At 36.6% G+C, this 13,303-nt stretch overlaps 1 protein-coding gene across 9 annotated transcripts in view; it reads left to right on the forward strand.

The window, feature by feature from the left end:
• The window catches only part of LOC106877342 (copper-transporting ATPase 1), a 166,400-nt gene that overhangs the window by 117,096 nt on the left and 36,001 nt on the right, over positions 1–13,303 (forward strand). For all 9 annotated transcript variants that reach the window (XM_089352275.1, XM_089352278.1, XM_089352279.1 and 6 more), the window contains 6 exons: positions 3,991–4,188; positions 5,657–5,820; positions 7,358–7,519; positions 8,319–8,398; positions 9,863–10,094; positions 12,650–12,883. In XM_089352275.1, the coding sequence (XP_089208401.1) occupies positions 3,991–4,188; positions 5,657–5,820; positions 7,358–7,519; positions 8,319–8,398; positions 9,863–10,094; positions 12,650–12,883 (1,070 nt within the window). The remainder of the gene's footprint in view (positions 1–3,990; positions 4,189–5,656; positions 5,821–7,357; positions 7,520–8,318; positions 8,399–9,862; positions 10,095–12,649; positions 12,884–13,303) is intronic.

Here is a 13,303-nt window from a genome sequence, read left to right on the forward strand (position 1 = left end):
TGTTTGCAAAGTGAAATCAGGTGTTTTAACGAAAGTACTAACAAAATTTGGGTTCAAATATACATTTAAATAACAATGGGTACGCTCGGCTGGCTACGGCCGGGTTAGTCTTATGAGCCAAAAAATTAGTAATGGGTTAGTAACGAAAGGGTTAAAGTGGGTTGGAACTAAGAACTAAAGACTGTTGTATTTAAGTCCCAGCTCAAACCTGATCACATGGATCCATAATCAAAGGAATTCCAACTTTGACCATCATATTACCTTTATTAAGAATATCTTGGACTACATTAACTAAAATGTTCTTCCCAAATGTTGTTTTTCATCCTCAGATCAGCCTTAAACAAGAGACCTATGATCATCAATATTGCATCTCACCCTTTGGTAAACAAGAATAATGCACACTTAAACCCCTTAAAACAGTTACAGATGCTGCAACTTACCATCATGAATGATCTCTTTTGATGATGTCACATCCTTAACATAGCAAAACTTGTATTACAAAGACTGATCTTCATCTCAGAGCCAGAAAATATTTTAGTTTTCAACAATTACTAACACCGTTAAATACTCAAGTGAAACCCACAATGGATTACAATTCCTGTATCTGGGATGGTGATGCTGCGAGACACAGATCTCATTGACTGCAATCCCAAACAATTCCTTGCAACTGATTGATGTGAAGTTATTCACTAACACATTTCAGTTTCTGGCCCACAAAGCATACTGTCTACTTAGTCTGTCTTTTTTAATGCTTTTACTGTGACCTCTAATCCTCAGGGCAGGCTAGTCCTATTCCCACTTTAGATAGGCCAGTCCAACTCACTCATTTCTCCTTCTCTTATCATCAATTTTATCTCCAGCCCATTCTGGATCCTTCACTAAATGCTTCACCAAGTCCTTCTGCTTCTTCTGAAATTCCTATCTTGCCTATATTTCTCTTACAGTCATCTCTTTCTAATTGTTCAAGAGGAATTTCTACCATATCCGGTAGACTTCCACTTGAATTCACTTGATATTTTTTTAATTCAATTGTCATTCTTCATACACATCACATGCCTGTCCCAGCTTTTGTCTTCTTTCTAGCACAATATACTTAATTTCCTTTTATATCCAGTTTTTAACATTTTTCTTTATACACACTAACATTACACATCCAGGATAACATGCTCACTTCTAGTCTTTCTGCATATCCTTTGCATTCAGTACTCGTGTCTTGTTACCTTGTATTTTTGCACTTTATATACAGGTATCATACAATCTACCCTTCACTTGGAGAGAGACTCCCTTTGTTGTCCACAAATGTCATAAAATCTTGAACTTTTTTCTATCCCATTCTTCACCTGGCTATTATACTTTCATAACACTTTCTTTCACTTTGGCAATATGCTGTGCTTGAGAAGAAGACCCATCAAGCCAAGTAAAATCATAGTTGTGGCAGATACTGGTGTCACACAACTGGCACTGATACCGGTGGCACACAAAACACCCATTACACTCTGAAAGTGATTGGCCTTAGGAAGGGCCTCCAGCCATAGAAACCATGCCAAATCAGACTGGCGTCTGGTACAGCCCCTCAGTATACCAGCCTTGGTCAAACCTTCCAACCCATGCCAGCATTGACAATGGACGTTAAATGATGATGATGATGATGAACTCTTTTTTTCACTGTCAACTAAAGGGAGTTTTTTGAGCATTTGAATGAATTTTTTTTTTCCAGGGTGCTTTTTCTAATAACTGCTCTTGTGCATTTATTACATTCATATTCTTCTCTCTTGACCTGCCTGTGACTCTACTGCATCTCTTCTGCACTGATACTTTACATTGGATTCATTGTTGCTTAATTCTTTTTCTGCTTATTGAGTATGGTCACTTCCTGTCTTCTTACTAACTAAAACATTTGCTGCATTTACTTCAAAACCTCTTCATTGTAGGCTTTACTTCAATGTTTGGAATTTCTTTACTTCTGCAACAGATTTAGCTGAGAAGTTGGATATTAGCATTCAGATCCAGAAGTTCTTACAGATATCCTATATTGAACTTTTATGACCTGGAGAAGTATAATATACAAGAGAGGCTATGAACCAGGCTCTGATAGGCACTTGTCTGCATGTTAAACACCTTACTGATTTTATTGCACAACTCCCTAGAAAGCATTAATCTATATCTAATTTTCTTCATGACCACCAGTCTTCAGAGCATGGATACGCAGACAGAGACCTTTTCTGAATCAGCGACTGTCATATCAACTAATTTCTTCCTAATTAGTTTCCTTCTCCTCATTCACAATGCTTGTCCCATGCTTTTACAACCTACCCAACCATATGGCATAGTGGTTAAGAGGGCGGGCTACTAACTCCAAGATTCCAAGTTCGATTCCAAGCAGTGACCTGAATAATAATAATAATAATAATAATAATAATAATAATAATAATGATAATAACATTGAAAAATACCTTAGGAATGAGAACCCAAGTTTGAAATTTCCCCAAGACACCTGATGAAGGCTGGAGGGCATATCAGCCGAAACGTTGTGTTAACAAACAAGATGAGGACAAATATCCATCAAATGTAAATAATGTACCCGACCATCTCTTCTCCCCCTCTCCCACCCTCTCTTTCCCTGTATACTATATTATTATTATTATTATTTAGCCTGCTGGGCAAAATGCTTAGCAGTATTTCATCTCTTTTTATTACTTTTATAGCTTGGATGTCTATATGATGCCTCTACATGTGCTTCTTTCTGGAACATCTTTGCCTATGTAGTAGTTGATGATACTGTTACATCCATCATTGAGACTGACTCCTTGTATTACCTGATTGACTATGCAATGGATTAGGACCGGTTCCCAACCTTTTCACTACTACGGGCCCCTTTTATTTAAATGAGTTTTTCCATGGACTCCTTTTAATATGCTTATCCTTATGTATATATACATATATATAGATATGAAATTTTGAATTTAGTTCACGGACCCCCAGTACTACCTTTGCAGATCAGAGTTTGGGAACCACTGGGTTAGGACATCTACTTCACTAGATATTTTTATCATCTCAGCAACACTCCCTCATAGTCTGACTGCTTTTTGACTCTTCATATCCATTTCAATTGTTTAGCTCTTAATTCACTGTCTGTTGCTTTTATTGGTTCTGTCTGGAGTAATCCTTGTTTTGCATGTGCATTCTTCTCATTTTACCATACTTCTCCTTAGCATGAGTACGAATAAGTGCACCACCATCAATAAATACACACTTCTTGCTAATATAATGTCCTAATTCATACAAACTCACTGCTTTCCAATCCAAAACACCTCAGACATCTGATCCTGTTATCATAGAATGTTGATAAAGTTCTTACCTTTCGTTTTTCTCTTTGCAAAGTTTATTCAACATACAGCTGGAATATTGTTGTGTCTACAATTCTGATTTGTGGTTTGCAACATCTCTTCTCACAGTAACTCCTTGTTTTCTTTATTATTCTCTCCTTCCTGAAATACACGTCTTTGAACCTGTATCTGACTGAAAATTCTTTCATTACTTGTGTATACTAAAATGGCTACCTCTTCAACATATCAACTAAAAAATGAGATTCTAAATGGTTGTTTGACTTTCTAGAAATAGCAGCCAAATCTCTCTTAAATAAATCTCTGCTGTCTTAAAAAAAGGATTCATAAAATTATGTGGTCCTGTATAAAGTATTAACTAAAACAAAAGGACCCTCTCCACCTAAAAAAAAAAAAAAAATTCACAAATACACATGGTCACTTTTCTTCATAAGTCTGCCTGACCAGAGCTGACCTGTGGCTAAACAAAATCAATAAAATCAGTTTATACCTTTGGTGTCCAGTCACTTGTTTTTGTCTTATATTCCTGCTAAATTCCAACTGAAACAAAAGACCAATACTCTGAATGTTTTAGTGATAGCCTTATATCTATATCAGATATCTTCATCGTAAGTATTATTATAATTTTTTTGTTTCTTTATTTCAGAAGAGAAAAATAGAAATAGCATGGTTAAAAGCCCTGAGACAAATGTTGCTATTGATGTTGGCAGCTCAGTTGTTCATTTCAGTAGCAACGATGATGCACTTGAAAATATAGAGTATGAAAAATGCTTCTTTGTTGTCACTGGAATGACATGTGCGTCTTGTGTTGCTCTCATCGAAAACAACATTTCCAAAGTTGAGGGTAAGTGTTATATTTTTCTAGTTTTACATCCAAATTTTTCATGCTGATTTAAGTGGCATGAGCTGACCTGTTGGGGCAAGCGAAAGCGAAATCGTAATGGCACCTGTGCCCAGCGTTGCCTTCCTGGCACTTGTGCTGGTGGCACATGTAAAGACATTCGAGCGAGATCGTTGTCAGTGCCGCTGGATTGGCTCCTGTGCAGGTGGCATGTAAAATACACCATTTTGAGCGTGGCCGTTGCCAGTACCGCCTGGCTGGCCTTTGTGCCGGTGGCATGTAAAAACACCCACTACACTCTCAGAGTGGTTGGCATTAGGCAGGGCATCCAGCTGTAGAAACTCTGCCAAATCAGATTGGAGCCTGGTGTAGCCATCTGGTTCACCAGTCTTCAGTCAAATCGTCCAACCCATGCTAGCATGGAAAGCAGACATTAAACGCTGATGATGATGATGATGTGGCGAGCTGGCAAAATTGTTAGCATGCTGGGAAAAATGCTTAGCAGTTCTAAGTTCAAATTCCACTGAGGCTGACTTTGCGTTTCATCATCCTTTTGGGGTTGATAAATTTACCTTAATAAATTCTGTCTGACCCATACGAGCATTAAAATGTAGGCATTAAGATGTTGATATGTGTGTGCAGGCAGGCATGGCTGTGAGGTTAAGATGTTTGTTAGTTTCCCACTAGTTTCAGTGATCTTTCTTCCTGTGACCAAGCCATAAACTAAAAGTACACTATGTTTATGATGAGTGTTCTTAATTCTCATTGGCCAGACTAATATTGTTGAAATTAGGCATAATGACAAAGTACAACTTAGTTGCTGTAAGTATTATAATTTTACTGTCTATGAGCATTTTATTGAGTTGCAGTTATGGGTTAAATCTTGGGTGAAGGGATTCTCTGTCGAAATCTGAAAGGATAATACTGTTATTGTATACATTTGATTTGGAAAATAACAGCTCTTGCATGGTAGGTCTAACCTGTGACCTTATTTTACAGTACCCTTGGCTATCTTTAGTAGAATTGGTTCTGTTGCAGACATTTAGAGATGTCTCTAAAGAGTAGCATGAGATTTCGCAACTCTGCTTCTTACTACACCTCCCCCCATGTAGTATTGTTGTTTATTAGAAGGTATAGATAGCAACAGGTCTCCAGGTGACGTTTACCATGAGATATGTTAAGGTTTTGGCTTTAGGAGTAGTATGCCTTAGGAGGCTACTCTATTAACTCTGAGATACAGCTGCAATCACTGATTTCCAAGTAGGTTATTTCGAAATCAAAATAATAGTTAGCAACAACTTATGAGTTGTGGTTTTCCTCTCTTTGCTCCACTAGTATAAGTCATAAATGCCGCTTTCATTTCTTTGATTAAACTGCCCTGAAACTCTTCTTGTGGTACCCGTTTGAGATTTAAAAAAAAATATTAGTTGATTGACTGAAATGGAAATTTTGCTATTGATTGATTTTGCAGGTGTAAAAAACGTTCTTGTAGCATTGATGTCTCAAAAAGCTGAAGTGAAATATGATCCAGCTTACATTCTATCATCCCAAATTGGAAATAAGATTAGTGCCCTAGGATTTGGAGCTACCCTTCTTGAATCAGAGTCTCTTGGTCAGTCTGCAGTGGAAATAATTGTAAGTATTTCAAAACTAGTTGGTTAGGTATTTTTCTTTTTATTGCAGCTAACTCTCACTCTCAGAGTCTTTGATATATATATATATATATATATATATATATATATATATATATATATATATACACACACACACAAACAAACAAAAACAAACAAACAAATAAACAAATAACAAATGGATTGTGGTTCACTACAGCTGTTTCAGAAGTGTTTTTTAATGATGAACAGAAGTGTTACACCAATAAAAAAAAATTAAAAAAAACTGCTTTCATCAGGTGAATACAAGTAAGAACTGAACATTCAGAGCTTCTCAAGAACAAGTACACAGTGCCATTTGACTCTACCATTCCAAATTCGGTTAGTGATAATGCTATCACTGACATGACTTTGGTGCTTTCACTATTTAAGTTCCTGATTCTCTTGAATCCTGGAAATAGTTTATATTCTTTTTCTTCTTTTATTTGTTTCAGTCATTTGACTGTGGCCATGCTGGAGCACCACCTTGAAGGGTTTTAGTTGAACAAATCAACCCAAGGACTTATTTTTTAAGCCTAGTACTTATTCCATCAGTCACTTTTGCCAAACCACTAAGTTAGAGATATGTGAACACATCAACACTGTGTGTAATTTTGTTTACAGTTGTTCAGTGTCAATTTTAACATGGAGTGCAAAACAAACATTTTTGCCATATTTTGCTTTTTTATTTCCGAAAAGGCAAGAAAGTTGCTGAGGTTCACAAAAAGATATGCGAAGTTTATGGTGTTGATTGCTTAACAGAATACACATGTCAGGAATGGTTTAAAAAATTCTGTTCTGGAGATATTTCACACAAAGATGACCAATGTTCTGGTTGACCTACTAAAGTTGATGACTAAATCAAAACCATAATTGAATCTGATTGCCATATAACTGTGCAAGAGATTGTGGAGAGGTTAAAATGTATCACATACAACAATTGAAAATCACTTAAAATGTCTTGAACTCATTAAGAAACTCGATATAACACAATGAATTAATATTTGTGATATGCATCTCAAACACAATGAAATTGACCTTTTTTTGGAACGAATCATCACTGGTGATGAAAATTGAATTATCTACAATAACATCAATCAAAAACGATCATGGTCGAAGCATAATGAACCAACACAAACCACATTGAAAGCTGAAATAGTTGAAATTATTGGAGCTTAGTTGGGAAGTGATGTCACATCCACCATATAGCTCTGATCTTGCACCATCAGATTACCATTTGCAAAATTCTTTGAATGGTGAAACTTTCAATAATGATGATGACCTGAAATCACACTTGCTTCAGTTTTTGGCTGAGAAAGACCAGAAGTTCTATGAGCATGAATCATGAAATTGCCAGAAAGATGGCAAAAGGTCATCGAACAAAATGGAAAATATATATAATTGATTAAAGTTCATTCTTTGTATGAAATAAATGACTTTTATTTCACATTGAAAAACCGAAATTACTTTCTTTCCAACCCAATATTATATTGTTGTCATTTTTCTTTTATTTTCTTATTTAGATTACAGGCATGACCTGTTCTTCCTGTGTCCATCTTATAGAGTCAAGTCTTCTCAAGAAGAAAGGAATAGTCTCAGCTAATGTAGCCCTGGCTACCTCAAAAGGTGTATTTGAGTTTAATAACGAAACAACTGGTGCTAGAGATATTATACAAGCCATTGAGGTAAGTTTAATTACTTTTGATGCTGGCGTTTGTTATCTAGATAACCTAATTAGCTGTGGATGAGAGGACTCTGAAAGCATTATTAGCTACAATGAAAATAGGGTGGGAAAAAAGTCCAGGAAGTTATTGCATTTGTTGGCAAGATAGGGATTCTCTATTCAAGTGAATGGTAAAGTGTACTTTGCTTGTGTCATCATCATCATTTATTGTCTGTTTTCCACTCTGGCATGGATTAGCTGGTTTGACAGGAGCTGCTCAAGCTCCAGTTGTCTATTTCAACATGATTTCTATGTCTGGATTTTCCTAACACCAACCATTTCACAGAGTGTACTGGGTACTTTTCATGTGGCACCAGTACAGGTACATTTATATGATACTGGCATAGGCGTTTTTGTGTAGTACCCTCATGGGTGCATTTATGTAACACTCATGGCTTATTTGAGGATAGAAAAATGGTGAAGATTCCCTTTAAGGGGAGAGAACCGCTTCAGGGAGGGGGGGTATTTTTTTGTTATTTTTATTATTAGAGGCCTTTTTCTTATGCTTATGAGTGAGAGAGAATATGAAGTAATATTTCTATATAATCCATATTGTTTTAGGTGTCCTAGTAGTTGTAGTTTGCCATTTTGCCCTTATTATTATTATAGACTCGATGATAAAAAACTCAAACTAAGAGTTAAATCCAAAAGAAATGAATATAATGATGTGTGTTTCTAAGTCATTTGCATAATCTCTGTTATTTTAGAAAGCATCTGTCTTGTTTATCTGTTGACTAATGTAAAAGTGCATATTATTACAGGAGCTTGGATTCCAGGCCACATTAGCAACTGAGAGTGACAACAAGGCTGCCCGGTATGATCATCGCATGGAAATTAGAAGGTAAGTACAAAACTTCTGGCACCAGATGTATTGTGCAAGGGAGAAGCTGGGAGTGGGATGTCTGTGATATGTGTGGAGGGCAATAGTTGGGTGAAGTGGTTTAAGTGGAATGAACTAGCAGAAGAAGATAACTATGGAAGACATGAGATGCCGTGAAAGCTGATCTCAGGAAGTTAAAGTGCATTTTATGACAAAGGGCCACAACAAAAAGGGAGATGCTGTTCCAGAGAGGACCCATCCAGTCTACACAAGCATGAGGTTGATGATTGTGGTGGTGTAGTGGATTTAGATGTATATATCCCTTTAAAATTCAGATTACTATGTTTATTCACCTTGTTTAGAATCAATTACACATTATCTGATAGCTTTGACATTTCTGTGATGTGATTGTTTATTTTTAGAATGACACTCTAGGATAGGTGAGAGGCTGGATCTGGTTGGTTTTAATATACAAGAGACAGAATACTTGGGCCTGATATGGCCAATTTAAATACTAAAGAGAGATATATGTATGTGTGTGTGTGTGTGAGAGAGAGAGAGAGAGAGAGAGAGAGAGAGAGAGAGAGAGAGATGGGGGTGAAAAATTCAACATATGAACATTCCAATTGTTCAATTACATGGGCAACAAATAAAACATTTCTTTTCGTTTTTTTTTTTCATATAAATATGCAAGCTACTTATTCTAAGTAATCATGTGACATGATATCTCCCCTGTTTAGTTTGTGATTGTGCTCTTCTTGTTAGTCTCTGAACTGAATAAATGACTGGCTGTCTCACTGACACTTGTCCACTGATTCAGGATTAGCAGCCAGGCACTGTGTGCTAAGGCTCTGCCTTCAAGTTACAAATACAGATACTTATCCATTTTTACACAGCTCCCATCTACCCATTTTTTACCCATGTTGCTTAAGTTAACTCATTGTATGGCTTGATTACACTTGTGTTGAATACCACTCATTGTGATTGAACTCAAGACCTGGTGAAGTGTATTTCAATAACATTTGAACAAGTTCTCTCTCTCTCTCTCTCTCTCTCTCTCTCTCTCTCTCTCTCTCTCTCTCTCTCTCTGTCTGTCTGTCTGTCTGTCTGTCTGTCTCTCTCTCTCTCTCTCTCTCTCTCTCTCTCTCACACACACACACAAAAACCATCATCATAACTTTACATTAATTTTCCATGGTAGTATATTTGAAGTAGTCTCATGGCATCTCACCATGGTCTGAGTGCATTTAATATATCACTGGTACTAGAGAGCCTCTCTGCAGCAGGATCATAGAGTCCCTTCCACTTCATGTCATTTTTTCTAATATTCAGAATAGCTGCTCTCCAAGACAGTTTGCTTGTGCTGTGCTTACAGAATCCTTATCTCCACCATTCAACACACACACACACACACATAGATGAAACCTTTGCACTTATATTATTATATAAATTATGATGATGATAACAACAATGATTCTTTCGTAGGTGGCGCTCTTCATTTTTTTGGTCGTTATTGTTTGGTCTTCCTGCCATGGTCATTATGATGTATTTCATGTTCAGCATGCCTGCTCATGATAATCTACCTCCAGCTGGAAATGCCACAAACGTGACCACTGTAGCTCCTGGAACATTCAAAACCCACCGCAAACAGCTGATGGTTTGTAATGGTCTTTCCCTAGAGAACTTATTGCTTTTCATATTGGCTACAGCTGTACAGGTGAGTTACTTATTTTATTTATTTATTTCTTCTTTCTAACTTTCATTCTTTCTTTCATTTTTTTCTTTTGTCTTTCTATTTTTCTTCATTTCTTTCCTTACTGTTTTACCATTTTGTTTTTGTGTGTATGTCCTTTCATTCTGCAAACTTTTGTTTCTAGTTACCTTTCTATTTTTGTACAGTTGAATAAAAGAATCTATGTAGCATTTTTATTTTTTTCCTCTCTGCTGTGCATCTCACCACCACCACCACCATCATCATCATCATCGTTTAACGTCCGCTTTCCATGCTAGCATGAGTTGGATGATTTGACTGAGGACTGGTGAACCAGATGGCTACACCAGGCTCCAATCTGATTTGGCAGAGTTTCTACAGCTGGATGCCCTTCCTAACACCAACTACTCCGAGAGTGTAGTGGGTGCTTCTACGTGCCACCGGCATGAAGGCCAGTCAGGCAGTACTGGCAACGGCCACGCTCAAAATGGTGTATTTTGTGCCACCTGCACAGGAGCCAGTCCAGTGGCACTGGCAATGATCTCGCTCAAATGACTTTTCATGTGCCACCGGCACAAGTGCCAGGAAGGCGACGCTGGTAACGATCACGCTTGAACGGTGGTACCATCACGATTTCGCTTTCGTTTGCCCCAACAAGTCTTCGCAAGCAGAGTTTAGTGTCCAATGGAGGAGACGTTGGCATGGGGGCCAGTCATTCTTATAATAATGGTTTGTAATTCGGGCACAAAGCCAGCAGTTTTTGAGACAGAGGAGATAGTCAATACCATCAACCCTTCTCTACTACCACCACCATGATTGCCATGGAACCTGTGGAAGTGCTACATTTTATGAATGCCCTTATTACGAGTTCAATGCACAGATATATAGATCTTCATAATATTGTATCATTAGGTTAAAGAGTTTGATTTCATTCTATATTGTTAAGGTTGTTGAAAGCAAAATTCTCAAATATATGTTGTGACAAGCAGAATAATATTGTAGGTTATTATTGTTAATATTATTATTATTTCTAACATTGCTACAGAAACCACAAATTAACAGGAATGGCTTTAAAGTTGAATTCATCAACATCCACTAAATTCCTGGTATTTGTTTTTCATTTACTTTGATGAGAATAAAGAAATCAATTAATCCAACCTAAGAGTTTAAAACTACCCCCTGTTGACTTTTAGAGGATGCCTTTAACATAATCTATACTGAGTCGATAAGTATTTGGACCACAATCTCAGCCTGTAAATAACTTGATGTCTTAAGTTATCTTCAGTTTGGAAATATGGTCAAATGTGGTCCACTGTCTTCCTAGTGAAGTAAACCATATGTTGTGGTTTCTTCCTTCATTTCCCTGCAGGGGATCTTAAAGATCCTTCAAATTGGCTACCCTAATTTCTCTGACTAAGACATATAAAACAAAAAAGTAATAATAGCAATGTAAATAATTGATTGCTGAATGTATAGAACAGTATGTCAGATATTTAGTCCTACTCTGTGGTATTTCTGTTATTTCATTGTTTTTTTTTTTTTTGCTTAAGTAATTGTAAGAACAACAAACAACATGGTCAATGGAGACAGGTGACACCTCTCATTTGCAATATATTCAAATTTTGGCTATAAAATGTAAATAGGAAAAGAATTCAGAAAAATCGCCTGTTCTAAAACCCTGCTGAGTCTCACCTGAAAGTTAAGGGTTTGAGACTGGGGTGGGCTAGGTTGGTTGGGTGGTGGCAGCTGGAAAGGAATCAGTGGATATTATTGCTGCAAGGATATGGCACAAACAAACCCAAATTCTTTTTCTTTGGTAATATGAAAGTTTGTACAAGGATTTCTATCCCCAATGCCAAATTAACAAATTTTGAGGGCGAGTATAATCAATTTAATTGATCACTTTATACCACTTTTGCTTGTATCTGATTGGTTCTTATTTTATCAATAAAGAAGGATAAATAACAAAGTTTAGTTAAGAACTTTAACCAGTTTTTGTAAGGTTTTTTAATCCAATAGCCCTACTGTTTCTACCACCCACCAGTCCCATCACACTGCCAGTAAGGATATCTAACATAGGCACAAGACCACACATTTGAATTAAATAGTCCCCAGTATTTGACTGATACTTATTTTATCAACTTCTAGAAAAAAATGTTTCAAATTTTGGCACAAGACCAGCAGTCTTGGAAGAGGGCTGAGTTGATTACATCAACCCCAGTACTCAACTATTGACCCCAAAAGATTGAAAGGCAAAATCAACCATGGCAGAATTTGAACTCTGAATGTAAAGATGGATGAAATGCTACTAGGTATTTTGCCCTGTGTGCTAATGATTCTGCCAGCTTGCTGCCTTAACCTCTAGAAATGATAATAATGATATCTAACTTAGACTTATTTCAAATCCCTCTGTAAAAGGTGTTGGCAAAGAATTTAATCTGACACTATTTATTCTACTAATGATGCAAGCCACAACATTATTCCGTTGTTTTATTCTTTTCATAAATTTCTACATTTTTTCATCTTTTTATTTTTCATCACATTATATTTTTTTATTACAGCTTTTGGGTGCCCGATATTTCTATGTACAAGCTTATCGTTCCCTGAAACACAAATCTGCCAACATGGATGTACTTGTGTGTCTGGCAATCAGCATCTCTTATATGTATTCCACTGTTGTTGTTATTGTTGCTATAGCTTTAAGAGAGCCTTCTAGTCCTGTGACGTTTTTTGAGACAACCCCAATGTTAGTATTATTTATTTCCCTTGGTCGATGGCTGGAACATATTGCCAAGGTAACTGCCTTTCTTTCATCATTGATTTCTTCTTTTAGCATAACATTTTACAACTTTTGTTGAATTTGGATCCCTTATATAGAAGTGATAATGGCACATTAAATTTTCAGTTGACTTGGTTATATCTAAAATATGGAGGAACATTCTAATCTATAAACACTCTATTTATGGTTTGTCTAATAATATGAGTAAATAGGATGTGATTAAACGTGAATAAATTGGACTTTGATTCCTGCAGCTGGACCACAGTTGAGAATGGTCCTAAATTCACTTCTGATATTTCTGATGAAGTACACAACATTTCATCAGGAGAAGTCGTATTAACACTTCTGCTGTGTGAGACAGATCTTCTTGAGTACATCAAGCTGTTAGATATCTTAGTCCTTTGTCATCACTACTATTAACATTATTAAAACTTAA

This window comes from Octopus bimaculoides, chromosome 5 (assembly GCF_046866305.1).
Source record: "Octopus bimaculoides isolate indiv1 chromosome 5, ASM4686630v1, whole genome shotgun sequence".
In the NCBI taxonomy this organism is placed as follows: Eukaryota; Metazoa; Mollusca; class Cephalopoda; order Octopoda; family Octopodidae; genus Octopus; species Octopus bimaculoides.